The 27,030-nt window shown below is 33.2% G+C and overlaps 2 protein-coding genes and 1 pseudogene across 2 annotated transcripts; 1 reads left to right on the forward strand and 2 right to left on the reverse strand.

The window, feature by feature from the left end:
- Nucleotides 1–231: 231 nt before the first annotated feature.
- LOC110735380 lies at nt 232–5,091 on the forward strand (annotated as a pseudogene).
- Nucleotides 5,092–8,261: 3,170 nt separating this feature from the next.
- LOC110735434 (uncharacterized protein At3g28850-like) lies at nt 8,262–9,185 on the reverse strand. Its single transcript, XM_021915626.1, has one exon. It carries the CDS (start codon nt 9,183–9,185, stop codon nt 8,262–8,264), a length of 924 nt encoding a protein of 307 aa, XP_021771318.1.
- A 1,357-nt stretch (nt 9,186–10,542) lies between these two features.
- Nucleotides 10,543–19,806, reverse strand: LOC110735381 (putative phosphatidylglycerol/phosphatidylinositol transfer protein DDB_G0282179). Its single transcript, XM_021915563.1, has 4 exons — nt 19,545–19,806; nt 17,362–17,463; nt 14,683–14,843; nt 10,543–10,840 (listed from the first exon to the last, which is right to left on the reverse strand). Exons 1-4 carry the CDS (start codon nt 19,636–19,638, stop codon nt 10,724–10,726), a joined length of 474 nt encoding a protein of 157 aa, XP_021771255.1. The 5' UTR covers nt 19,639–19,806; the 3' UTR covers nt 10,543–10,723.
- Between the last annotated feature and the right edge of the window lie 7,224 nt (nt 19,807–27,030).

Raw genomic sequence — 27,030 nt, forward strand, 5'->3', positions numbered from 1 at the left:
TAATACTTTTCTTATGTGGCGCGCCAAATGCTCTCAAAAAATGCCTACTTTATTTATATATATATTTAGATTATTATTAATTTTTACTTATCCAAAATAATTTGATTTAAATAAAACTTGATTCCTTAAAATTTAACTGATCAATCTGTCTAACAAGTCTAATTAACGCGATTGCAACTCGTAAACTCCTAGACTCCTAGTCCACATCCAACCAGATTGACAAAACCGCAACAAAAATAATGAAAAGAAAGAACAAACAAATAATTAAAGATAAGACAACTTAATAGAGACTATAATAGTTAGATAGATACTCGAGTTAAATGTTGAGTCAACGATGACCTGACTCAGTTACAACTTAACTTAATACTACAACGCCGTTACATTACATACGCCACTTAAGTACTTAACTAGTTAATGTTAAATCCCATAAACCAAACTCACCGTTAACCACACGTGGTCCCTTAAACCCAACTTCAACCCAACTTCTTAACCCTAGTTAACCTTTTCACTACCTAACAAAATCCCAACTACGCTAAACTAAAATCCTTTTCTTTACTCACTCCCTTTTTCCTCTCTACTTCTTCACTCTCTCTCTCTTAAAAAAAAAAAAAAAAAAAAAAAAAAAACTCCGCAACTAACGGCATATTCTCTCTCTAAAATCTCCAATTCCATTCTAATGTCATTTTAATCCGACACACCCACAAAACGCGTCGTTTTGAAGAGAGAGAGGAGAGAAACTCAACAATAATGGTGGTGAAAATGATGAGGTGGAGGCCGTGGCCGCCACCGGTGTTGACGAAAAAGTACGAGGTTAAATTGGTAATTAAGAGGGTAGATGGGTGGTATGATCAGGTGCGGGAGGGTGTACAAGAAGAATATGAAGCAGAACAGATTAAAGAGAAATTGATGGTTGAGATTCGATGGAAAGGACCGTCGAATAATCATAAGGTTGGTCTAATGCGACGGAGGTCGTCGGAAAAGAGGGATTTTACTAAGGAGGTTGACGGGAGTAAAGAGAATAAAAACGGTGACGTTTTTGAGTGGAATGATGAGTTTCAGAGTGTTTGTTGTTTTTCTTTTGTTAAAGATAATTGCAACTCTTTTCTTCCTTGGGAGATTGGATTCTCTATTTTTCATGTGAGTTTTATTTATTTTATTTTATTTTATTTTATTTATTTTATAATTTTGTTTTGAGGAAAATGTATGTGAATTATTTGAATTTGTTTGTTTTATTGTGGATTTGAAAATCTAGTTGGAAAATAGATCGGTGGGTAGGTTATGACAAATTCACGCGAAGATCGGTATTATTAATGTTTTTATAATTTTTGTTTGATTAATTTGAATTTGTTTTTATTAGGTTTGTTTGTTAATTTTTTATTTTTTTTTTAATTGGTTGGGGAAATTGGAAGTTAGTTGGTAAATAGTAATGTGAAATTGACATTAATTGTTTATTTGATTTTACCCTCTGCTTCTTCTGTTGTTTTCTCTTTTATTTACTTTAATTTATTTAATTTCATTGTTATTTTAAAGGTTTCCATTCCATGAATGTGAATGTGAATGTGAAATTGAAAATGATTAATTGCCATTTTTGGTACTGAACCTATAAACAGAATATATGTATAAAATTAAGTGATATCCACTCGTGTAAGTTTCAATCTCTTTCATTTATAATGTAAGATCACGGGGGAGAAACCCGAAATTATCCCATGAGGGTGGATGTTTCTAGCAATTGGTGGTGAATAAATGGAACAACATCATGGTAATTGTTAATATTGACCAGGGGTTGGGTAGGGTCGGTATTAGGGATATTTACCTGATTTTTTTGAAAATTGGGGAAATTTGATTAGTAATTAGCTCGATTGGATTACTCCTCACTGTTGCGATAAGGGTTTGATCATTGGTTAAACCCGTATAAGTTCCCTTTTAGTGATAGAACTGGATATCGCGATACTTAGATTCAGAATTAGTATTAATGGTTGTTTTTTATTGGAATCATTTAGGTTCTCCTTTTCTAGTCACTTTTGAAATGGCTGATTTGAATGAGTACTAATCCGAGCATAATTTACCACAAATTTCCGTATTGGGGAAGTCAAAGTTGATTTAGTCTTTTGCCAAACTTTCTCAAAAATTAATGTATTTTAATATGCTTTTGCTAATTCTCTATCAAATCCAGGATATTATACATATTTCTTGGATTAGATAACCCATTGTTATCTTCTCTACTCATACAAGAAAAGAATATTTGAGAATGAATCGATTCCCTATTAGATAATTAGTTGCCAAAACACATGGATTCCACTGCATTTTTTCCAGCTTGCATGTTTGGCTTGCCGTGCATGTATGTTCTTTTCGACTAATAAAGCTCACTGTTCTCAAAGCTGGTGGATTTGACCTCTGATATTTATTTTGGTCATTTGGCGCAATAACTTTCTTACATGTTACTGAATTTGATTGATTTATATGCCTGTGAAGATGTTTGATTTTGCGTACCTGACTCACAGCGTTTCTGCTGTCTTAGGGTTCGAAGCCAGGTCCAAAGAACAAGGTTTCTGCCATTGCTACTGCATCGCTTTATTTAGCTGAGTATGCATCAATGACTGAGCAAAAAGAATTTGAATTGAGCATTCCTCTGATACTTTCAGGCAGTACTGCTGATTCTTCTCCTTCCCTACATGTATGTCCGTCATATATTCTGTTTCAATTTATTTCCTCGTATGGATTCTTGTAAACTTCTTTGTCCTGCTTCCATATGTGCTCACTTATTCTGATCAAGTGTGCTTAATGCTGACAGTTATCATTGAACCTGCTGGAACTTAGAACTACACAGGATTCTGGAGATTCTCTACAGCGGTCTATTGTTCCTGTGTCGTCACCTCCTCAGACCGGGGAATCACTTCCAGCAGAGAAAGATGAACATTCTGCACTGAAAGCTGGCCTACGAAAAGTAAAGATTCTGACAGAATATGTTTCTGCCAGAAGAGCGAAGAAGGCATGCCGGGAGGAAGAGGGCAGTGAAGAGAGGTGTTCTTCTAGGAGTGAGGATGGTGATTACCCATTTGACTCAGACTCGTTTGATGAATTTGGTGAAGGAGAGACAGATGAAGGAAAGGAGGATCCTAGTGTGCGGAAGTCGTTTAGTTATGGGACTCTGGCTTATACTAATTATGTGGGAGGATCCTTGGCTTCTGGCACATGCGTCACTAGTGAGGATGAAGATTGGATTTATTACAGTCACCGAAAGTCAGATGTTGGGTGTTCAGTCAAAGAAGATTCAACTTCATTGGTTAGTGAGCCACCAATTGTGCAGAGTTCAAAACGTAGCATACTTCCGTGGAGAAAGAGAAAACAAATTTTCAGATCCCCTAAAGCTAAGGGAGAGCCATTGTTGAAGAAGGCTTATGCTGAAGAAGGTGGGGATGATATAGATTTTGATCGACGACAGCTCAGCTCAGATGAATCCATCTCTTTTGGAGTGAGTGCAGTTTTCGTATTTGCCTTAGATCTTTGGTTTATTATAAGTTTTAATCGTTTGTAGTGTAATTGTGCATTAGCTTCTGATTGTAACTAACTAAAATGTTATTTTCTAGTGGCCTAAGAGTGAAGATGATTTGGCAGCAAATCGGCCATCAATATCAGAATTCGGTGATGATAGCTTCGCTGTTGGCAGCTGGGAACAGAAAGAAATTGTTAGTCGCGATGGACAGATGAAGCTTTATGCAGAGGTTTTCTTTGCTTCCATTGATCAAAGGAGTGAGAGAGCAGCTGGTGAAAGTGCCTGCACTGCTTTAGTTGCTGTTATTGCTGATTGGCTTCATAATAATAGTGGAATTATGCCTATCAAATCTCAGTTCGACAGTCTAATCAGAGACGGCTCACTTGAATGGAGGAAACTCTGTGAGAATGAAACATATAGAGAAAGGTTTCCTGACAAGCATTTTGATCTAGAGACTGTTTTGCAGGCCAAGATACGCTCTCTTTCTGTCCACCCTGGCAAGTCTTTTATTGGGTTTTTTCCACCCTGAAGAAACCGTTGATGGAAAATTTGACTTTTTACAAGGTGCAATGTCCTTTGACGGAATTTGGGACGAGATCAGCCGTTCTAGTTTGGATTGCTCTAGCTCTGGTGATCCTCATGTTTACATTATAAGTTGGAATGACCACTTTTTTATTCTCAAGGTCGAGCCTGATGCTTACTACATCATTGACACTTTGGGAGAGAGGCTGCATGAAGGATGTAATCAGGCTTACGTGTTGAAATTTGATCGAAACACCAGGATCGTCAAACTTCCAGCCAACTCCCAAGCATCGGATGAAAAAGCTGCCATAGATCAACCTATGTCAGGAAACGGGCCCGAACCAAGAAATGGACCTGTTGAGCCAAAAGTCGAAGATTCCACAAAGAGTGAAGAGGAGGAACATCTTTGTCAAGGGAAGGAGGTTTGCAAAGACTACATCAAGAATTTTATGGCAGCACTTCCTATAAGCGAACTGCTTGCAGACCTCAAGAAAGGCCTACTGTCTTCTGCCCCACTGCACCGTCTTCAGGTCGAGTTTCACTACACGCAGTTTCTCTCTTCTCCCTTGGCTGAGGTGCCATCAGCTGCTGAAGTAGTGGCTGCAACTGCAACTGCAACTGCAAACTTACCACATGGAAATGTAGCAATATCTGAGGTTGCCGCTGCATAGAATGGTGCCAGTGCTTAGAATGGTGTATATCTTAGCTAAGGTTTTAACTGCACTAACTGCTTTTTCCGTTTTTTCGTGTATCTGCTTTGTATGGGTTCAAACGGGCTCTCAAGAAAAGCAAAGATGAGCTCGTGCGAGTCTTTTCCTAATGGCTTATTTTTCTGCAAAGCTCTTTAGGTTGGATTTTCTCTTGTTGCTGTAGGAAATGGAACTACATCTCCTTTTGTAATCTTCTCGGCACAACTTTTTATTAATCTTGTAAAGGGTCAGTTTGGAATGATAACTAGGCCTTTTTGAAACTGATATTCGAACTCTGAACTTTAGATACCTCTAATGTATTCTTTTCTCAACGTTTTGTTACACTTATGTAGCTTAAAATGATGAGATATTCATTTATTACTTGAATCTGGTTTCACCTGTACTTTCTGTTCTTTTCCCCCTTCTTTTTTGGTGCATTTTCCCCCAAAAATTTGTGGTCGGTACTTTATCTTTTGGGAGCACCATATTGTAAAAGTGTTACTCTTTTTTCTGGTGGTGGTTGTGGTGGGGTGAACACTGAACAGGTGAACTTTACACTATTTTATGGCAAAGTGCTTCTTTATTTTACCTAGTTAAATACAAAACACAGTTAGGGTTATGTATAGTATGGTAAAGTAGCGAGCATTAAGTAAAAACATCGATCAGTGTGTGATTTTGTTATGCATATAGTTACCTCGGAACAACTGATAGCGAAACCCATGCTGATACATGAACTGTTACAGCACAGCTTAGTGAGTATTCTTGTTCTAGAATCTGGTGGTTATAGTAATAATTTGAGGAAGTGGTGATGAATGATGAATAAACCCCATAATGTGGGGTTGAAATGTAATTTCAAAATAAAAATTGTGAGCAGTGAGCTGTAAAGCTGAAGCTTCTTTTCCCCAAACAATAACTTTTTTGACAAACTATTCTCCTTTTTACCAGATTAGATTACAATTGATTTCTTTTATGTTTCCCGTTTACATAAAATCACAAAATTATTGTAGTGCTAAGTTAGGAAATTGCATGTTACTGTAGATTGGATTGTTGGAATACAGAGAATATTTCATTTTGTGAACCAAACAATGCACGTTGAGTATATTCCCTGCACCTCTTGTGCAAATCTTGTGGACTGATAATTTCAATGTGCAATTCGGCTTTTTCTAGTATTCCGGCACTCAATGGTGCCTTGAATTGTAGAGTTGTGGAATCAATGATTAGTTAAGTTGAATCCATTGTTTTTTATTTTATTTTTATAATTATTTTTATAGGTACTACTGATCTTTTTTAATTTCAACAAATCTAAAATCAAGTCAGGCCAGACTTCAAATAAGCTAAAACTCTCATATTAGGTGGTCTTGTATACTTGTATTCCGAAGTTTTGAGCTTGAAACCTAGTTTTAAGCTAGAATAAATTCATTACTAGCTAATCCAAGTACATGTTGGTAATTACATTGAATAACTAAACATTAACGTCAACTTTTTCATATTATGATCATCTTATTACAAAATTTTAAAAAATAACAGTGGTAATCTGAACTTGTGCGAGGCTTTGGTCATCAAATTACACATTATCCTACTTTAAGTTGAACTTGTTAATTTTAATATCATAATTGTTGAGGTCAAAACTCTTAGTATGCGAATTTGGTATACCATTTCACTTCGATAGGTCAAAGATGGTAGGGAGGAAGAGGGAAATTATAAGAGACGCTCCCAACGTGATTGATACATGCATGGTTTGAATCCGAAACCTCAAATTCGATAACCAAAGTCTTATCCCCTAACCTATATTACTCCTTTCGTCCCTATTTGTTTGCCCCATAAGCAATATATGCTTTATCAAGAATTGAACCAAAAAATTTCAAGTGGATAGGGTGTATTTGTCGTTTTCACTTTTATGAGTTTATGCAAGTAAGTTTAGTAGTGGGGACATGTTATTATAGTAGAAAAGGGGCAATTTTTAAAGGACATCCCAAAATAGAATATAAGACAAATAAATAGAGACAGAGGGAATATATAACAATATAACATAATTTTATCCAATTTTATATCAAAACAAAATCTAATAATAGGCAATTGAGATTTAATTGAAAAATAAAGTGACTTTAATAATCTGAGACATCATTTGGACCCAAAACTAGTTCAAAATTTGAAAAATCGTACACTCGTCTAATTGCAGAGTATCCAATCAAGCTAAATAAATGGCATGCAAAGTAAACTAGACAAGTAGAGACGGTGGCGTAGTTGACACTACCAATGTTATCCATTAAATGCTACCAAAAATATGCGAGTTTGGCAAGATCTTTTCTTGGCTGTCCATATCTTTCATATGCTGACTACATACAATAACTATATGATAATATTGGTCTCATCAATGCGTAATCTCTGGTCTACTTTACTTGACCCGTTAATGAGTTGGACACTTTGAAGTCTTCACATTTTAATGTTCACTTGTGCATGAGAAAAAAAAAAAAGTTATTACTAGACATATGAACGTTCAAGTGTATGGTATGGTACTATCATTGTCACCGCATTAACCGGCGGTAACATCACTTTATATAATAATAATAATAATAATAATCAATAAGGTCTTGACGTAGTGGTTAAGATTGAGGGTCTGTGTACGATAGATCACAAGTTTAAATTGTCTTATCTCTATTTGTAATTTGTATTTCCTATTTATCGAATAACTTTTAGAAACGGAGGGAGGAGCATATTTAACTAACAATTTTACATTTGTTCAAATTAAAAAAAAAAATAAAAAAAAAAATGAAAAAGCTTGGCATCGGAATTACTTCTATTACTTTGTGAGTTGTGACTACGTATTTGGTCTAATATGCTATCCATGCATGCATACAGTATTAAAGTAGGAAAGCATTTTTCGTTCTTACAATCCTACTATAATCAAGTTCAATTATGTGCCATCTTCTTGATCTTATGAGTTATGACCTATCTGCAAGTACATGAACCTTGTAAAATCAACAAGCCAAGAGGCTAGTAGTTCACAAGTTAGTACTCCTAAATAATATGGAGTACTTTGTATATATGGTGCTTTTAGTAGGTTGTACTATACGTCTATACTTGTGTTTGATAGACACTTAACTTATGGATATATTTCACATTGTACATCAAAAGAAAATAATTGTGTGTATAGAAAAACATGATATTATATAATAACAAGAACTAATATTATTTTTTTATAAATTGCGACAAAGTTAAGATAATTTCTTTACATGCATTTTTTTTGGGTTTTATGTTTTAAAATAATTTTAATATGCACTATTTGATATTATTGTCTAGCATAAAACTTAGATATACTGGTAATTAAATTATTGTGCATTGTGTGTCTTAATTACTAAGTACTAATTAATAGTTATCAGTCTTATCACCACAATAATGATAGTGAAACTCTAAAACTGATTCCATTCTGATTTTAGTTAACAATAGTTCCTACTTCCTTGGCATCATTATATACAAACAATCAAAGCAGCACAATCTAGAAATAAGACAACAATAATAATGTTAACATAGTTTCTACTAATTTTCTAGCTATTTAGTTAATAAGAGCAAGGTGGACACTTGATCAACCCATTCTCATTACACTTAGTACATCTACCAAACAAACTACCCTTATCATCTTCTTGATCACCTTTGTAAATCTTGCAACTTCCATTACAATCCGAGCACAACAAAAACCGGAATCCACCACATTGGCAGCACTTAACATCCGAGCTCAGATCACTTACCGGTATCCCTTGCAGCATCTTCTTCAGCATTCCGGCCTCATGCAGCGTTAAGACTTCATCAGCCCCACCAATGTACCTTCCTTTGATAAAGAGCCTAGGGGGAAGAACGCGATCTTCTAAGACTTCCCAAAGCTCATCCCTAAACTTGAGGTGCATTGAGACATCCCTCTCAGAGTACACAATTCGAAAGCTATCTAGGAGGAACTTGATAGCATTGCAATCTTCATATGTTTTTCTAATTCCTCTTAGGCTTGTTGTGTATAACACAACTTTGTCACTCCCTTCTGGTGGACATATCTCTTGAAAATTAGTCAAGTTTTTAGGACACTCGACATCTTCTTCATCTTCTTGGTCGCTTGTTCTGGTAGGAGAGGAGTTAGAAGACGAAGAAGAGGATGATGATGATGATGATGAAGATGATACCATTTCAGGCATTAAATCATCAAACCCGCATTCACAATCTTCAAATACATCAACCTCTTTGTTGGAGTTTAACAAGTCATCATCACTTGATATGATATGTCCATTATTATTTTTGCTTCCTAAAGCAAGACTATTGTTTGTAATGTCTTCTTGCTGTAAGTTGTTTGGTGGCTTCTGCAGGTTTCGACTACTAGACAATCTTTCTGGGGAATCGCGGTAAACAGATACAGGTACTGCATTCTGTTTTGAAGTGTAGATTGATGGGATGGATGTAAATCTCTTAAGAAACTTACCTTTGATAATGCTCTTCATCTCTTGTGAACTTATTTTGTTTCTTCCTTCAAAATGAAGGTAATGAACAAAACTGAGTCGAAAAAAAGACGTAAAATTGGTACTTAAGTTTATAGAACTGAGAAAACGACTGATAAGGAGAGAAACATATACATTACAAAGATTGGTTTTCATTTTGAAATTATTTTCTTTCGTTAGTTAGGAAAGTGAAAGGGATGTGATTATTATCCCTTTCCTTTTGGTTTTCTATGATCAGAAAGTCTTACTATAAAAACTATTGTTCTTTTGCTTTTAAAAGTTTCTGATGATAATTGACAGTTTTTAACTAGTAGTATTAGAGAGTAGAGACTAGAGAGCATCTTCTTCAATTCCAACCCAATTGCTTGTTGTGGGGGCCAGGCCGTGGCCAATCATGTAGCGCTACCGTGTCAATCATACCGATGTGGCGAGCTATGATTGGTGGGTTGATGAGATAGATGTGAGGATTTTAGTTGTGGTTCATAGCAAAAATTGGGAGACAAGGTGTGGTAAGGGGTCATGATACATTTGCATGTGGGAAAAAGCTTGTGTTCCCTCATTTCTTCCACTCTTTTATATGATAAGAATCATCCACATAAAAGTTTAAGTATGGTTTTCAAACCTTTTTTTGGTACTCAGTCTGCCTTTTATTATCCTTTCTTAACCACCAAATCCCATCAAAAGGGTTTTTTTTTATCACCCATTATGACTTTTCCTAAAGTCCCAGCACACATTGTGACTTCCCAACTGAACCAATATTTGATCCATTATGCTTTCTTTATAAACTAATTTTTCAAAATGGTGCAATCAGCAATAGTTTTTAGAGTAGCTTTGGGTTATGCACTAAACCGAAATACCAGTAAATTAATACGTACTCCTTCGTAGGACACTCTAACTTGCATTTTGGATTATTGTTTCACAATTGTTAGAACTGACTCAACACGACATGACATGACACAACATGACATCACAACATGAACTCGACCACTAAACTTAAAGAGAGAAACTTGAACGCGAAGCATCACAAACCCGACCTAATTAAATAAATTTATCATATTGTGCAATAATTTTATGTTTTACATAAGATTTATATATTTGATGAACAACGAACCTAAAATCAACACAAAAGGAAACACAAACACGATTACACGACCCCCCAACTTAACTGAAATCCCAGCTGTAATAAGAACCAATTGGGTTATGTCATGAAGTTCCGGGTTAACCCCATCTTCCTCAAATTCTATGAATGTTGATCAAATGAGCAGATAAAATAACAAATAAATAATGCACATTGCTTAATTATATCATGTAACTACTAATTTTTTTTTATAAGTAGCAAATAAACAATTACTAATCACTATTAATGTGGCAACCAATTTTAGATATAGTAGATAGCTATATATCACCTTGTATACAGAAACAGGATATAAAGTGCTTTGTATGTACTTCAAACTTGTATCAATTCTGTAAGAAACATACCAAGTATTTACATAATTTTGTCAGCAAGATAGGTTAAGAAAGTTTGTACATAAATTTGATTTTTACATCAGAAAGTTCGCAGCCATAGATGATCCAAATCCAATGCTAAAATCAAAAGCAACACAGGATAGTTGACGCTTGTTTGCATCCAGGATCTTCATCTTCAGAGTGTAGGAACCCTGGTGTATAATCACATTATTTACAGGGTTAGAAATGATAAGAGACCAAACTGTAATGATGTAAAATTTTATCAAACTACCATCCGCTATTGTTAATAAACTGAAAAGAACAGAGTACAAGAGAATAGTTCAATGGTGATGCACCTATCACCCAAGGATTTGGTCCCACAATTAATCCTCCCCAAGGACGGAAAGCTTTACCCATATTGGCTATTGCATACTCACGAGTACACACAGTTTTGTAAAGGTTTTTGGCTGGTAAAACAAGTCTCTAGTAGACAGTGAACAAGTGGAAATTGAACATTCATACGAAAAACTGATTATTTTCCTTTGTTCGAGTAGATTAAAGTCCTTTAACAAAGCACCTATTCTAACTAACTTACACAGATAGCAATGTAAGTATATTAACCTCACAGTTAAGATTGCCTTTCTTTCCTATAAATATAAAATCTTTGGCTTACAAACAGTTTATGCATGCATGCCAAAGTGGAATTAAACCTTAACATTCATGGCTTTCATTTATCTAGAGGAAAAGGCTTTGTTCTCCTCAACTTATTGAATTTTTTTTAAGCAAAATTATTTATTTTAATAAGTTTTTTTTTTTTTCTTCTTTTTTTTTTTTTTAATTTTTTTTTATAAAAATTCCGTGTAAGAAAGTTTCTTACTTCCTCCGTTCTTGTTTACTTGACCCGCTTTAACTTTTACACTATTCATCACCCCTCCTTTGACCGTGTTTTGTGAATAATATGTAAGGAAAAACATATTTATATTGGATCATTGAATTCGTCTCAACAACTACTATCATAATATATAACTTTTATATTTTTTAATTATGGAGAATTGAAGTTATTAACCGTTAAAGTTTTGCATTGGCAAGCGTGATAAAAGAAACAGGTCAAGTAAAAAAGAACAGAGGAAGTATTAATCAATTAATATAATTCTTTTTTTTTTTACAAAAAAAAAAATCAGCAAAAAAAAAACAAGTTCAGCAAGATACTTCCTCCGTTCTGTTAATATTGCAACAAGGAGAAAATTACGCATCTCAAAACACCTTTTATATGCTAAATATCTATAATTGTGTAAGAGTAAAAATTATAAAAAGTTGATATTGTGAAAGTATTTTATGAGACGAATCCAAGAAGATCCCACTTGACTATATTTTGCTTAACGTATAACTCATATTATATGGTCAAACAAGAGTGATGAATAGTGCAAAAAGTCCATTGTTGCAATATTAATAGAACGGAGGAAGTACAAGTTAAGCAAGAACATAGCCTAAGTTGTGAAATTGAAAAAACTATTGGTCATTCTCTTTATATACAAGTACAATTACAGTTTTTCACTTAAGATAGGATAATAAATAGTCTTGGAGTAAATGGTAATAAGAGAAAAACACCAAAAGTTAAAAGAGTAACAAAATTTTACCAAGGGAAGTGGTCAATCATTCAACGAGGGAAAAAGAAAGACTATGAATACAAACTAATTTTGGATATGAAGATTGAAAAAACAATATTTCTGTTAGTTAAACGTCCAGGTCGTCCACATGTTTAGTGTTTGGAAGGCATTAAAATATGGAAATATGAGGAAAAGTAAACCTATGAAAATCAGTAGAGATGTACAATAATATTTCCTTTATTCACTTTTACAGGCAATTGGTTGACATTAACATTATTCACAAACCTCCATTTTACCATCATTGGTGAGTTATATGTAAGCAATATATCGTCAAATATTATCTTGTTAGATTTGTCTTATTGCATATTTTCAAAATATCAACATTTTATAATTTTCATTTTTTTTGAAGAAATTATTATTTTTCTTATTAATGATTAAATATTTTTATATTATTGGGCAAGTTATTGTAGAGGAAGTAAATATTTGTGTAATCCACCTATTTATCGAAGTTCTACTCACTTTTCTGTTACATCCAAATTTTAAAATTATACTCACATTTGCTGCCTTTTTTTTCCCTTCGTATTTATTTAGTTATTATTTTTCCTCTTTTACGAGTTTTACCCCTTCAATGAACCATAAAATGAGACCGAATTTACCTATTCCTCCCCAAATAATAAAAAAATGCAGATTGGCTTGGTTACCAAAGCATGACTATAACTTAGGAAGACATTTAAAATTTCATTTATTTGGTTTGTTATTGTGAAAAACTATGAAAAAAACAGTAGGAATTGATATTTTGTACTTGTAGTTTAATTTTAAACAGAGCACAGGTGGGGAGGAGGGGAAGGGGTAGTTATGAGTTTCTTAGTTTTCAATCAATTCTAAAAAGAAAACTATGGGGAAAAAAATAAATCAAAGTGCTTGTTTGGTTGCAATGGGAATTAAATTCCTATGGTAATTGTTGTGGTTCCAGCCCAATTGGCAATATTCATATATTGCTTTTGGACTCATGTATTATGGGCTCTTTTTTATGGACTTGTTAAGTCTTATTTTTGGTCCATATTTTGCATGACATTTGTGACTTCCCTTGGAAGCTTTAGTTGGGGTAATTTTGTGGCTAGCAAGTGCCCAAGTGAGCAGCAAGGAGATGATCATTCATACACACAAAATAGAGAGAAAGTGAGGGTTTGAAGAAGGGCATCCAACTTCGGAGTTTTTTGGACAGCTTCTGGTAAACTGGCTGTTGCCGGAGTTTCCACCGTTGGATCGTGCTCAAATTTTGACAGCTTACTCCTGACATTAAGGACTTCATTTTGGACGGTTGGATCGTCGTTTTGAGGTCTGGTTTGGTCAGAATCTGCTTCGGACAGAACTGCTGTCTTTGGGTGAATTCTACTCCTTTTGCTCTCTAATTTTGATATCTTATTGTTTGTTGTTGTTGGTGGATTGTTAAACCTTTTGTAGACTGATTTGGGTTTATTTTACCCTCAATTATCAATAAGAGAAGCTAGGGTGGACTCCTTAAACGGTCCCGTGGTTTTTATCCTTCACATCGAAGGGGTTTTCCACGTATAATCCGTGTGTGTTGATTATTGTTGTTTCTTCCGATTATTGTTGGTATTGTTGTTCATTTGCTACTGCTATATTGCTGTCTTGGTATTGCTATATTGGTTGTGTGAGTAATTGGTTTGATTGGATTGAATTTGAGTTGATTGTCTTGTGTGTGACATAGTGGGTGTCGTAGTGACCCCTTTCCGATCCCTACAGTAATTTTACATTTCTTTTGAAGTAGCTCCCTTCACATATTTTCAAGAAATTTGCTAAAACTTGTTTGGTGGACATAAGGAAATTTGAATGACTGGGACGGGGTTCAAGTATTTATCTTCCCATGACATAACCAGATAACAACGGATCTAAGCAATTGTGAGGAATACCAATTGCTTATGTCAAAGAAGTGCAACCAAACAAGCACTAAGAATATTACTCATATTTGCTTGATTTAACTTTTGCACAATTCCTTTGCAACAATCAAACATGGTAATTGAGGAAATTTCTCATTCGTATTCAGATTCACCCATATTTGCTTATTAAATTTGGGTTCCAAACACAATACAAATTGCAAAAACCAAGGAAGTCATCATATCTAAGGTCCGAGCTATAAAATACTTAATATTGACGTGAAGATTGTGGAGAACATGGCCTCATTATGGATAAGGGTAGAGAATACCTAGTCCTCCTTAAGCCTCTACATAAATATTAAGAGACAATATGTTTCACTGCCAAATGTTAGTGATTAGTAGAATCTCTATCAAAGCTTGTTAATAAATCAGTTCTAACAATCATTTAATCAGGCATATAATTAAGTCAAACACAATCAAACCAACATTGACTATTTTATACAGAAGTTTATAAATAAATAATTAAAGAGTATACAGAAGATAGCTCACCGGTGGAGTAAATATTGGCAAAACCTGGGAATGTGAAATTACAAAATCACCAGTTGAGACTGGGCAAGAAGTCTCAGTACATAAATCACGGGTTTCACTGTGCACATGCCATCCAAAGTATGCAACATCAAGGTCCAATTTCCCACCGGAAATGGCATTTCCTGAGGATATAATATGACCAAAATGATGTTACACAGAAGTAAAAATAGATCTCATCAGAGGAAAAGGCATACTAATTACAAAGAAGTACAATACAATGGCACTAAAAAAATCTCACATTAAACATTAGTTTGTCATGATTATAAATTATAATGCACCCCCTCCGTTCTTTTATGTTCTACTCAGTTACTATAGATTCACAATTTTAAAAATATTGAAAAATGTGAGTAGGTGTAAGATAAAGTAAAATAAGGTAGAAAATGTAAGAAAGGTGGGTTTGTGAAGGAAAAAGGTGAATAAAGTAAGAGAGAGAGAGAGAGAGTATGACAAGGTGTAATTAATTAATTATTGTAGATTTGAAAGAGTAAGATCGTAAAAGGGGTATGCCAAAAAGATTAAAATAAAGAGAATAAAGCAAAGTGAGTAAAGCAAAAAACGAAAAGTTTAAAATGAGAAGTGAGTAGAACGAAAAAGAAAGGAGTATAACCCAAAGAAAACAATTGAAACTGGTAAAAAGACCAACTAACCTACAGAAATATAGCAAAATTTGGTGGCTAATAAGTTAGGTTTTACATTGGATCAAAATTGAATCTACACAAGAAGTGCAGTGAAAACAGATCCAACGAAATTTCAGCTTCTGGATGAGAATCATAGTAAGTTAATGGAAAACTTTAATAAAGGTAAACACCTATTTACCTGGCCTTTTCAATGGGATACTTAGAAGATAGCTGCATCTACAGAGTACCTTACACATGATTTTCGGTAAGTAGTGCACTTAGTGCTTCATGATACATGACTAGTGACTACTAGTTCAGCCATCCTCACTAAAAAATGCTAATTATCATATCCTCACTTAAGGAAACCTCTACGGCTCTAGCTCTACCATTACAACATAATAAATCCAATCTACTTCCAACAATTCTTCCAAGAATCAGTATCAAAGATTAACTTTGCCCACTTAATCAAGCTTATAAGTTAAATATAACCATAATTGTCTTATTAGTTGAACAGAAGTCCTTAATTTTGGATATGTTGCAACCAGCAACAGCAACCTTCTCTTTTATAATTCCTTTGTTTTTTAATACATGCATCAATTTGACTTTTCACTATTTATATACTAGACCACATTTCATTACTAATATACTCGTATGTGACAATAAGTGTCATTATTGTACTGCTGTTGTGTTAATCTCACATCTACTTTTCACACTTGTCAATGTGTATTCTCATTCGTTAATATCTTTGATTATCAGCAATTAATGATTATAAAAAGTAGATATGCTGCAACTAATTACAAACAAATGAAGTATTTCACAATACAAACAATTATTGTTTCTCAAAATTGTATTTAAGTTACGCATTGGAAATTGTGAAGTCAAAATGAAGCATATGTATTGAAATACTGAGTAAGTATAAGAGATTGAAAGCTCCAAGGGAGTGCATCCCTGTTCCGGGAAATTTATGGGCCCTAGGCATAATGTAAGAAAAGGGCTCCTTACATAATAATTTTTTTTACACGCAATAGCTTTAAATATAAGACAATGAAAATAGCTTATATTATTTGAATAGTAAGTCTCCATACACATTACTGGAGTAATTACTTTGCATAATATTTCGGTAATTGAATAAATATGAAATGGTGTAATTGAAAAGATTAATATTTTGGAGCAAAAACTCATAGAAACCGGAAGATTAGAAGAAGAAGTGGAGAGGTTATATTGTATTGTTATCTCCACCTAATTGACATCTAAGTAATTTAATGTTAATTCCTAACTAAATGCAGTAATTATCTTTTTAAAAAGTAGTTTTTTTTTTAACGAGTAAAAACTACAAAGTAAAATTCTACAGCTATGCAAACTGATTTATTTATTTATTTATTTTTAACATTTTTGGGCCCTTTTCTGGCGTGGGCCCTAGGCGGTCGCACTCGAGGCCTACCCCTCCGGGCCGGGGAGTGGAAGCTTGCCCTTTATTCGGATACTTCCTTTGTTTTTGTTTTTTGTTTTTTTTTTTCACTTGCATCATTTCAACACTATTCACAGTGGCAGATCTCTATTTTGACTCTCATTCTCTTTCTTAAAATTTCTTTTTCCACACAGAAGACTAGTGAGAGTTGACATTACACTTAACAAATATAACATCTTAATTATTTTCTTAATTGAACATTATGACGATCATACACAAGGATCCTGTCAATGGAGGTCATGATGGGAAGCACCACAACTTTCCAAGTATAGAGACTTTTTCCTAAAGGCCTTCAAGAGTAAAACATTTCAAAAGAAAAAAGCATACAACTATATAACCAAAACATCTCATGTCTACAGAAGATAAAGAGGCATGAAATCAAAAACATGCAACCTGACTAGAAAATGTCTATGACAGTTCAAGCTCTTCAAAAAGTCAATTGCCAATATCAGGATTTAAATGGTTAAGATTAGAGAAGCAGTATTGGAGCACAAACAAAGATTGCAGCAAAGAAAGGAAATTTTTTAACAGAACATGGGAGATAGCTAAAAATACCAGCAGATGCAGCGATACTGAAGGTAGCTGGCTGGCCTCTAGCAACTGGATCAGGTGATATTTCAACCCCGTGTACCTTCACTTCATAATCAGTTTTCTTATCTGCAAAGAATTATAGGGTTGTGACTTGTGAGACATGCAATTAAGAAGCAATCTTAAAGCAGAACAACGGATATTTTCTTATTGTAATGAATCCAAGTGTCCTCTCTCTCACAACATATTGTACAGTTATCAACACTTGGGTTTTTATTCTTTAAAGATTTTTACACTCTAACGCCATATTTCATTGCACTATCCAGAGTTCCAGACATTCTTTCAAAGCCCAATTTTTACATTTAGTGTTACAGAGCTGAGGAGGACTTATCCAGCTTGCAAGCACAATATCTAATTTTATCTAAGCATCTCCTCCTATCCAAACTCCAGAAAGTAAAAGCAGAGCTTAAAGCCTGCCGTAAAGACTTCAAGTTTCCTCTGGTATAAAACAACACAATTCAGATAATAAAAAAAATAGAAGGTAGTTAATCCAAATTGTGATGCCATAAGGCCCCCAAGTACCCATAACATATCATATATCATATTCTCTTAATCAGACTATATAATGTTGTTTCATTTAATATTTTCAACAGATTTAACTCAAGTTTAATACTTTAATGAAAGGAGAAAGACAAGAAAGGGAAAGAGAGTTGACAGGTCCACAAGGCTATTGTTACAATCTTGCATGTTGCATGCATATAACATCAGAATAGTTTAGAATTGAATACACATTACACCAAAAAAATACATAAGGATTCAGCAAATTGACAGGTCAAACATACTAAGTGTCCTCAAATATGGTAAATATTCTCTGACATGTAATTGGAAAAACACCTCCATGATTTACCTTACACGAATTATATCCTAAGACCTTTGGTACTAACTTTAAACAATCACCCATTTTCTTTAATTTCCCAAGCAATCTCAGCCACAATACCTAATCCAAACCTAATTACATTTACTCTTAAGTGTGTAATCTCCTCAAACAACAATGATAATCTAAACTCTAAATGAGGGTGTTGTAACCTTCACGTTCTTTACTCTTATTTATTAAAAGCTATGTACTTAATTATTAACGAATAAACAGAAGTCTGTAAGTGTAGTCAACAAGAATTCTTTCATATGATTATACTGCAACCAAAAAAGTACTAGTATCACATATTTCTTGCAATAGTAAAACCTATGCAAGAACAACATTTATGGGTAAGGATTGCATACCGATGGCTTCAATAATTATTTTTAATGAAACAATCGAGTGAGTGTCTCTCTCACAGTCTCACTTATTTGTTTTGGTCAAAATCTATGTGACAGCCTAGTGATTTGCATGTTGTGTACGGCCTATAATAATTTTTGCACCAATTTGTGATAGCAAGTTAGCAACATTCATGAAGATAACTATAAACAGAAAAGCCCATCTCATACAAAGGGACACTTATATGTTAATAAATGACCTGCAGTGAAATTCCCTATTCAAAGAGAACACATTAATCTAAGTTCGAAAATCAAAGGCGTAATTTAGAGTCATACGATATATGCACATAAAGATTTGATAATAAGTGAAATCTATTGAACCCATGATTATTTAGAAACATGACAATAGAAAAATGAAAACCACTAATTTCTTATTAGACCCGATTTTGGTTCAGTTTTAAATTTTAAAAAGACCTGATAACTCTGTACCATCCGAATTCGCTTCCAACACAACCTCATCAACTAATAGATAGGTAAACACTCTAATTACAAATGAGGTAACTTAGTCTGCATTATAGGAAACGAGTAGATATAGAACAATTTATTTGTTACACTCCTATAATTTTCATCTAAATTAAAAATCCAAACCCAATTGAAGTCTGATCCAATTATGATACACAATCTAGTCCAAAAGCAAGTGGATTTACACACCATGTTTAAAATTTCAAAACACCCCTATTAGTCCAGAAATTTCCGAAAGATTTACGATGTAAACTCTATGTATTATCCAATTGTTCCGATCACGGAAATTAATCTATAAAATCCGACAACATAGCAAAAAGAGTGAATTAAATAAATACAACTATCATCCTTACGAATTAATTCAGATGAAGCAAGAAAAAATCATAAAAAATAGGAAAAATCAACAGGAATAAAAAGCAAAAAAGAAGAAAAATTACCACAATATCGAATATCGGTGGCGTGAGCGGAAGGAGAGAGAATGAAAAGTAATAATGAAAGGAGAATAAGTGTGATTGCAGTATAACGCATCATCTTCTGCTTGATTTTTGTTGTTTGTTTTAGTGAGAGAAAGTCAAGTAGAAAGAGTTTGAAATTGAAAGTTGGAAATGGAGATGAAGCAATTGATTATGGAGGGGAGTAATACTGTCAACACTAACCAGGAGAACGGTAGTTGGCGCTTCCCAAGAATCCTTTACCAATATATATGCTCCTTTTCAAATTATTATTATTAACCCGCATCCCGGGACAGGCTTGGCCCGTAGAATTAGGTTAAGTTTGGTGATAGCGTTTGATATAGCGATTAACATTTTTACTAGTCAAAACAATACAAAGAAAAAAAAAAATAAGAATGTTTGGTAAGGTGGCGATTTGAGTAGTGGTTAGGAATAAAAGTTAAGGTTAGGTAGCTTTTCTCAAACGTTAAAACCTTCTTTGACAGTAGTGTTTTAGATAGCGGTTAGCATTTAGAGTCAGTCAAAATAAAACTACGAAAAAGTAAGTATGTTTGGTAAAGTAGCGATTTATATAGTGATTAGCAGTATAGGTAGTGTTTAGGTAGGTTTTGTCAAACATTGACAATATTAGTGTTTGAAAGGTATCGGGTAGCTTAATTGTTTACTTTATAAATATTATGCATATATTTTTACTTTATTTTTAACATTTCAACCCCTATTATTGTCAAACACTCATATTATTAACCGCTATATTGACAGCTAATCTTTACCCTCTACTAATTGACAGCTACTTACTACTCTAACAGCTACCCGGTACTCGAACGCTAAAAGCCACTCGTATGGTTACTGCTAGTTTTGCTAAACAAAACCTAAAAATAATATCGCTTAAGGGCATGTTCTATTCAGCTTAATTTCATTTCAGTTTAGTTCAGTTCAGTCCAATTAATTCACTTCAGCTCAGATCATAATTTTCTTTTCTCATAAATAATTCAGTTCAATTCAGTTCAGTAAATCAAAACAGGCCCTAAAAGTAGCAAATAGTGTTTGTCAATTTTTGGTTACTTTTTAAAACAATTTACCTGGCTCCAATCTTCCACCTAAGAGTTTCTTTGTGTGAAAATGGTTTGTTAACCTTAGTGAACGTGCTGGCCAATACAATTGAACACCCTGCTTGTGCCGGAATTTCGTTTTCAATTAAGGGCATGTTCACATTTAATGAACTAAGCTGAACTGAACTAAACTGATTGGATCTGAACTGAACTAAACTGATTTGAATAGAGATGAAATGGATATTTTATTGAACTGATTGGAGCTGAACTGAATTGAAATTAAGCTGAAGTGAATATGCCCTAAGTTAGTGATTTTGCATCACGACACACCAAATTTATTCCATTGATTATAGTTAGGAAATTTCGGATTTTAACACCATAAAAAGACTGAAAAATGGTTTTTAACGCCTCCAAATTTTTTTTAAAAAAAAAAATTCGTTAAACGGGGTACATAATGACAAGTGTTACCTAGCTACCCCAGCCCCACCACTGCCACCTTCTTCTCCACCTTCACCCAACACAGCTGTCGGCACATCCCCACCTCCTCCCTTACCCAACCTACCTGAACCCTCCCCCTCTCTATCCCGCAGCCCTAAAATAGAATAAGTTAAGTGATTTAAAATCAAATTTGTTAACAAAATTTTGGTGTTAAAAACCATTTTTTTTTCCCAAAATTTCCTTGATTATATGATAGAGTATAAAACATATTCTTGGGGCTCAACCATTAACTTAAGCTTTTGGTTGAGATCCAGGAGATGTTTTATACTCTATCTATCATATAAGATCAATTTTTCATCTTACTGTTTACTTTTTTTTCCGTAGCCTTGAAAACATATTATCATACAACAAGTTCAACTAATTTTGAGGTATATATGTTGATCTTGATCTATTTTCATTTTAATGATGCGTGTGATGTGTTTTGTTTGCGAAAAGAAGTTGAGGGCAATGAAGTTTCTGAATTACCACATAGCCATTTGCAGAAGAAAATGATGAAGCTATTAAGAATGCATGGAGTGATCTTTAGATATTTCAAGTAATTAAGCAATTCCTTTAATTAGTTAACTAGAAGCTAGAATGAAAGAGTTGGTTATGCCTTATGGAGGGGATGAGTTTAAGAAGTATTTTGTTATGCATGCACTTGATAATCAGCTTGTTCCTATTGCGAATGGTATAGTATGAGGTTTGTTAAAGTGGTGGAGTTTAATTATTTTTAATTTTGTTAGGTTACCGTAACCGTAATCGTTTAAAAGACGTGAAAGGAAGTATTTTCGATCATTTTTTTTTGTCAATTTTAACCTCAAATTGGGATCCAAAGAGCCAAAATGCCCATGTAAACCTATAAAAAACATGTTTGATGCACGAAAATCGAAGAATTTTTTTAAACCGTCAGATTTAACGGTTTTCTTGATGGTAGGTGGTAAAAACAATTTTTAGAAAAAAAATTTTGGTAGTAAAATAAAACTTTTAAAAGTTTTGGTGGTAAAAAACCAATTTTTTGATTTTTTTTGTTGGTAAAAGTCAAAAAATTCAAATTTGAATTACTTTTTCAAAAAATATAAGAGCATCTCCAATGGTTAGTTTTAGGGACTTGCTTGCAATATTTAAGAATTACATATTTGTAGCTCTACCATGAATAAAGAAAGCAAGCTGCTTTCAAGCAGGCCCTGCTCAAACAAGCAGTGTAGCTTGAATTTTTTTTTCAAATTTTTTTCTATAAAAATTAATTTAATTTTGGAAATATTGACTTAAAATAAATAAAAAAAAAAAAACTTGAGTGAGAGATACTACGTATATATGCAGCAGATTGATCTATACTCCATGTTCCCAACACTTTACATTTTATCCAATTCTTATCTTTTTTTTTATTAATTTTTTTTTTATTTTTAATTTTAACATGATGTCTTCATAGCAAGATTCATATATATCATACATTGATTTTAATATTAATATTACACATATATACTTCCTATCTTCTATATATATTTAGTTCAACTACCATATTTTAAAAAAAATAAATAAATCATATTTAAATAAACAAAAGTTAAATAGTTTAACGTATTTATTAAAAAAAATATACATTCGGTGTGTTATATAACATGATTTATATGCATTAGATTAAAACCTTGTATTAAATTAGTATTGTATTGTTTTCCTATCTAATATGTGAAAAAAAGACATACGTAGTATAATATTTAATAAATTATATAATAATTTAATATTATAAAATAAATTATGTTAGAAAAAAAAGGCTTATACAAGCTACAAAGCAATGTAGCTTACTGTTGGTGCAACTTGTAGCCTAAATTCATTGTTGCTTGAAATTATGATGTGGCAAGGTAAGCTACGAGGTGTTATAGCTTACCATTGGAGATGCTCTAACTATATAAGACATATTAAATCATTTCGCATGATAACAATTTTATTTCAACACAAAGTTTTATATGTGGCTGACCCCACCGTACGGCCAGCCATAATATAGTTTTTTTTATTATTATATTTTAATTCTTCTTCTCTCTCTTCACTATCTCCTCTTTCTCTCTCCTCTTTTAATTTATTGTTCTCCAGTTAGCCACCCATATCACCCCCTTCACCAAGCTATCTCCTCTTTCTCTCTCCTCCTTTCTCCAAAAAGGGCAACATACTTGCAAAACAAACCACCTACAATTACAAAGGAAGAACGCATGTCCTCCACCAACGCGTTGTTGTACTCCGTGAGCTCCTCGTACTCCATCGCTGGAAAACAAATTGAAGATTTTTAAGGCCAAATTCGGTCATACAAACTCTAGATATAGAGTTTTCATGGTCCAATATGGCCTTTTTAGCCATATTTGAAGTGAAATTCTAAGTCATTATTAATTTTAAAAGTATTTGTTCGATTTAATTTTTTTTTTTTAACGATTTGGTTGTGGGTTCGGTTAGATCTATGTTTGTTTGTGGGTTTGGTGTATGGTGGTGGTGGTGGTGGTGGCATGGCGTATTGGGGATGGGGCTAGTGGCGTTTTGGGGGTGGTGGTGGGTCAAGGGTTACTAGATCGGGGGTTACTTAAGGGTACGGTCAGGTTGGTGGGGTTATTTTGTTATTTGCTGATTTGGCACCTTGCCGCATGGTGCGGCTACCAGAAACGCACTGTTATTTCAATCCCCTAGTTAATTGGATAAAGGTTATTTTTAGCAAGTACTAATTTATTTGTTAGATTCAATTTCTAAATTGAATGTAAGATTGATTAAAATCCCCATGCCAATCTAATATATATATATATATATATATATATATATATATATATATATAAAGGGGAGTTTTTCCCCGAGTTTTTAGAGAGCCACGTAGGATTTATTTTTCTTAGCGCGCATGTAGGATTATGAATTTAAGTTGTAGCCAATTAAATAAGAGATTATTAATTTATTTTACAATTAAATAATTCAAATGCCACGTTAGCAAAATTGACGAATGAAACTTTAAAGTTTAAATTAATTAAATATAAAATATTATCTTTTGAGATTATAAATTTTATCTAATATTTTTAAAAATATTGACGAATGAAACTTTAAAGTTTAAATTGATTAAATATAAAATATTATCTTTTGAGATTAGAAATTTTATCTAATATTTTTAAAAAATATTGACGAATGAAACTTTAAAGTTTAAATTGATTAAATATAAAATATTATCTTTTGAGATTAGAAATTTTATCTAATATTTTAAAGCTAATATAATACGTAGTAACAAAAATCACATAAATATGAAAAATATTTTTTTTTTTAAAATACTAACAAACCGTGCATCGTACGGGCTTCATCTAGTTATTCATATACGAATGAATTATCAAGCTCTTAAAGTTAAATTAAATTTCAATTATCCCGAGCTTGATTGCTCGAGTTAATTCTAAATCTATACTAATCCCTACCTTATAAAAAGTAAAAACTTGCTCTTATGAATAGTGCACGGACATTTATACCCCCCAAAATGTTTATTTACCTTCTAACCCCCATTTATAAAAACTCTCAAAATGTTTATTCACCTTCTTACCCCCATTTTTAATTTTGTAATTTTTCTTACAATTTTTCCCAACAAATTGTCCGTTCATTTTCTTACCCGAAACTTGCTCTTATGAATAGTGCACGGACATTTATACCCCTCAAAATGTTTATTTACCTTCTAACCCCCATTTATAAAAACCCTCAAAATGTTTATTCACCTTCTTACCCCCATTTGTAATTTTGTAATTTTTCTTACAATTTTTCCCAACAAATTGTCCGTTCATTTTCTTATCAAAAATGAATTTTGAGCTTTCTCTCTCCTCTCCATCTCTGTTCACCTCCCTTACTGAGCATTAATTTTTAACTTTCTATTTCTTCTCCAACTGTGTTCACATATCCATTGAAGTATCTAATTCCACAATCAGAACAATAAAAATCATATTGGGGCCAAAAAAAATTCCAAAATTTCCAAATAAAAAACAATTAAAATCGAATTGGAGCCAAGAAAAGCTGATAATATGAAGAAATAATCCAACAAACAAAGGGAAACAGAAGAAATGACAAGGAAACGGGGAAAGAAAGGGAGGTGGTGGAAGAGGGCGGCTGGAGTCTATGTGAGGTGGGTCACGAGTAGCTCCGATAACTCTCTTTGCTTCTCTATTATGTCAAGGGTGGAGTTTTGGTTTGTTCAGTCATTGACCAAGCTTCCATGACTGCAGTAGCGGATTCAGGATTTTTAAGGTGCTGGGTCACTGTTACCTATCGATCATCACCCATCGACCGCATACCGAAGGTGGATGAATTTTGTGATAGAGGATGATTTTGTGGAGGAGGAGGATGCATATTGGGACTAAAGAAACTTGTTTTATCATATGTTTTTTAAGAAAATTAAGTCACAATTTCAATTTAATTACTAAATCCAATATTATCAAAAATAGATTAATTCAATCTTTTTGCAACTTGTCTATTATATACCCAATGAGTTAATATTTTTTTTACAAAAAATAAAAAAAAACCCAATTTAATTATATAAATATAATATATACAACACAAATTAGAAAAACCACTTAATGTAATGTCTTAACAACACAAAATATAACAACATTGAAGGATAATCAAATTAATCACATGATAATCAAATAGTCATAAGTTCATAATCATTATTTTAAAAGGAAAACAAAAAAAGAAAAAAAAAATCTATTACTAGCTAATACTGCTACAATGATTTAAATGAAAAAAGAAGGGAAAAAAAAAATCAAATAATCACATGAAAATCAATAAATCACATAACCATAGGAAGGGAAAAAAAAAAAATAAGGAATACAAAAATTACAAGTATCATTGCTCAAACTTAAGACCTAAGTGGTTGGGCCCTTGCTTATTGGGCTTTGTCTCAATCCCTCCAACCACTATGCTACAAGTTTGTATTATTAAATAATAATCAAAAATAATCTTTATATCTTATTTTCAAATGGGTGCCATTTTTTTTTTTTAAAAAAGTTTTTTTTTTTGCTAGGTCACGTGACCTAGCAGGACCAAGTCTGGGTCCGCCACTGCATGACTGTGTACTTCTGCTTTGTACTCATGCATTAACAAAATATTAGCTATTGTACTTGCAATTAGAATCGTAGTTTGATTTCAAAATTATTAATTATTTAGAGGGAAATCATATATATGATGTCTATCCATTCTATCGGAGATCAATACGGCCCAAATATTTGCTATATTCTATTGTCTGCTATATTCAATTACCTTAAATTAAACATATTGTAGTGCTTCTTTTTTTTTCAAAATTTGTTGCAGGTTGTTTTGGCAGCCAATGAATTGCCTTCTTTTTTTTTTTTTTTTTTGGTAGAAAACTGTCTTCTATCAATATACATAATTCTTTGACATTTTATCACAGGTATTTTTCATCTCACAAGGCTTGCTGGTATTTCTATTTTCTTCATTAGTTGAAGGATGAAAATGGACAATTCATGGCAATGACAGTAGCAATCGGCAACAATTATCTTAATAATTGTGTTGTGGAATGGAGTCTCTTCTAAGATTTCCACTCCCATTGTACGTGTTTGAGGGAACACTTCTTGCAAAGAGGTTATCATTAATTCATAATGATTGCTATGAAGTTGTCATATCACTCATACGGTTTTATAATCTAGCTACTTTTTGAGAGTGAGGAATAGCTCAAGTGGTTAGAGCTTCCCTCCCAATTTTAGGAGATCCTAGGATTGATTATCAATTTCTCACCCCTACCCTTGTGGCTCTCTAAACACCCAAAAAAATAATTTGGTTATTTGCTCGACTTTTATTATGCATGCAAACTTGCTATTACACATTCATACATAGTCTATGTCCAAGGGAAAGGACCAACAATTTATTAGCACACGATCATTTATATTCGTATAGGTAAACACATAACCATCCGTCTTGGGTCAATTAAAGTT

Source organism: Chenopodium quinoa, unplaced genomic scaffold (assembly GCF_001683475.1).
Source record: "Chenopodium quinoa cultivar QQ74 unplaced genomic scaffold, ASM168347v1, whole genome shotgun sequence".
NCBI classification, from domain to species: domain Eukaryota; kingdom Viridiplantae; phylum Streptophyta; class Magnoliopsida; order Caryophyllales; family Amaranthaceae; genus Chenopodium; species Chenopodium quinoa.